The 2,808-nt window shown below is 44.4% G+C and overlaps 1 protein-coding gene across 1 annotated transcript in view; it reads left to right on the forward strand.

The window, feature by feature from the left end:
* Positions 1 to 2,808, forward strand: part of LRCH1 (leucine-rich repeats and calponin homology (CH) domain containing 1) — a 185,257-nt gene that overhangs the window by 121,104 nt on the left and 61,345 nt on the right. Inside the window, exons 9-10 of the mRNA XM_012648354.1 lie at positions 17 to 141; positions 1,810 to 1,877. Of these exons, the coding sequence (XP_012503808.1) occupies positions 17 to 141; positions 1,810 to 1,877 (193 nt within the window). The remainder of the gene's footprint in view (positions 1 to 16; positions 142 to 1,809; positions 1,878 to 2,808) is intronic.

Genomic DNA, 2,808 nt, shown 5'->3' on the forward strand with positions numbered 1-2,808 from the left:
TCTATTTTCCTAACAGGGGAATTTCATCAGGAATTTCAACCGAAGCCTTCCCTTTTGGGTGACAACGACAACTCAGGAGAGGAAAGAAACCAGTTTATCGATGGAGCAGATGTTCTCCATTCGGAATTTGTGAACTATAAGGCAGGTTTTGAGGACCATCTAATTGTTTTACTCCTTTTCTTCTTTTGGCACCTCAGAATTTAAGTTCAAGGTTACAAACCCATCCCTTTCAATGTCCAGCTTGCCGTGACTGAAGCCTTCAGAACGCCTCAAAGCTCCATGTGTCTGTTGTTTTCCTTTTCTGACGTTAGGAGCTGGCCCTGCCGTGCACGCCTCTCCGTCTGTTTGCTCGTGTATATGATTTTCTTTTTGTATTCAGAAGTTGCTCGGTTTTCCATCACTCAGTGCGTCATGCAAGTTTGCAAACTCATCAGAACTATCATTACCGCACATTAAAAGCTAAAATGGACAAAGATTCACATTCTTTTTCAACATTTCCTAGGGGAATGCTTTTCTTGGGAGTATATCCGTAGTGTAGAGAGAAAAGTCGAGACTTTTAAAATCTGGCAATGAATGTCTTCCCTTTTTGGAAAGGTCACTCTGAGGATGCTTATTCCTGAGGCATCGAAGGGGCAGGTGAAGTCGCTAAGTTGTCAGGCAGCAAAGGGAGGAGGGAGAGCCCTTTACTGAAGCAGGTGGCTGAGGTTCCACTTCGCGACGTGATCAGGTGCCGTGGTATGTTTCCGCCAGCCCTTTTGGTTCAGGTTGTGGCACCCAAGAATCATGGCGATTATTGTTCTGGCAAAATTCAGGTTCACTGTGGCTCGTGAGATGATCTCTGGGTTTTAGTACATTGAAGCCAAGGATGGGATCTCTAAGTGCTCAGCCTTATTTTCAGAGGTTGTGTCATGATGGCTGGACTCAGCCTGAACTAACACCTCTGGGCGTCACCTTCAAGGAAATGAAACACATAACAATCAGATGCAATTTGAGGCATCTTTCTGTTGTTAAGTACTTTATACTTTTTTCCCCCAACAACACACACGTGCACGCACACACACGTGCACACACATACCCTCCTCTCACAGACACTAGAACGCACACTCACACGTGACTCACAGACTCCAGGAGGGACCTGTCAACACCGGGAGGTGCTAAGAGGGCAGTAAGGAATCCAGCTAACCTTTCCGTTGTTGCCAAGAAGGTAACAGATGCTGTTGTCCTGGGCCAGGTGGTTTTTGTTTTGTTTTGTTTTTTAGATTTTTTAAGATTGTGGTCAAGCCCATATAACATGGAATGTACAATCTTAGCCATTTTTAAGGGTCCAGTTCAGTCTGTGTTAAGTATGTTCACATTGTTGTGCAACCAATCTCCACAACTCTTCTCATCTTGCAAAACTGAAACTCTGTACCACTCAACAGCTCCCTGCTCCCCATCCTGCCAGCCCCTGGCGGTGACCGTTCTACCGTCTGCCTTGATGAATTTGATTACTCTAGGTACCTCGCACGCGTAGAATCACACAGTATTTGTCTCTTTGTGACTGGCTTATTTCACTTAGCGCAGTATCCTTGAGGTTTATCCACGTGTGAAACATACATGAGAATTTCCTCCTTTTTAAGGCTGAGTGATGTTCTACTATATGCACATACCACATTCTGTTTATCCATTCATTCACGGATGGACGTTCGGCTGCGTCTGCCTTTTCGCTATTGTGGATAATGCCGCCATAAACACGGGCCAGGGCAGGTTTTGACTCCTGACTGCTGAGTGGCCAGAGGTTCTCAGGAAATCCGTGTGTTCTGTCCACAGGCCGGGGCGGAAGACTGTGAAGAACTGCTCCGGATAGAAGAGGACGCGCACTGGCAAGCTGAGGGCACGTGAGTGCCAGGGGCCCGGTCACGAGCCTCCATCCCTATAAAGTCCACTTTGCAAGCAGACTGGCTGCCTGTCATGATAGAATTTTGGTGCACTTTTCTGTGGGCAAGCTGAGATTCTTACCTCATGATTAGAAGCTGCCAGTTTTTCTCTGTCTGATGCTTACTGTCACAGTATTGGGCAGTAGAGTGCAAGGTTGTGCTTCTTTGGTGGCCTTGACTTTTATCTGATTTGAGGCTGCGAGTAGAAATCTCTGTGGTTCAGAGAATTAGCTAGAATTTTTAGACTGAAGGTTTTACTTTCCTTCCATTTGACCGAAGAAACCAACAACTGGACCTAAAGCAATCTGTAGTGCTGGTCTCAATCTTTACACAAAGTCTTCCAGTTGGAGATTGGAGAAAACCATATACATCTCATGCCCTGGTCCCAAGTCTAATAACTGTCATAGCTAACACTTATTAAATACCATGCACCAGGCACCGTTCTAAATACTTTACAGGCCATAGCTCATTTTATCTTTATAGTAATCTTAAGAGATAAGCTCTGTTCTTGTCCCCCATTTCACAGATGACAAAACTGAGGCACAGAGAGATTGATTATCTTGTCCCAAGGTCACAGACGGTCAGCATTTGAACCCAAGGAATCTCACACCAGATGGAGATTCCTTCTGCTCTACTGTATATAAAGATTTATTGGCAAGATTTATGGGGGAAAAGATGAGTGATTTTATCAGACAGTGAACCATTTCCAGGGGAATTGAATTTAGACCATGTAGCATACAGTAGATTTTTGGTTCCTAAGATTTTATTTTCCATGATCTGGGATGTAGGTGTTGACCTTCCATCATACCTTGTTGGGTTTTTCCCTTTAGTGAGGATTTATTACATTGTTAAAAATTTTCTCTACTTACAGAAAGTCATCGACTCATGTTCT

The sequence above is a fragment of the Propithecus coquereli genome, unplaced genomic scaffold, assembly GCF_000956105.1.
Source record: "Propithecus coquereli isolate 6110/MARCELLA unplaced genomic scaffold, Pcoq_1.0 Scaffold11, whole genome shotgun sequence".
NCBI classification, from domain to species: domain Eukaryota; kingdom Metazoa; phylum Chordata; class Mammalia; order Primates; family Indriidae; genus Propithecus; species Propithecus coquereli.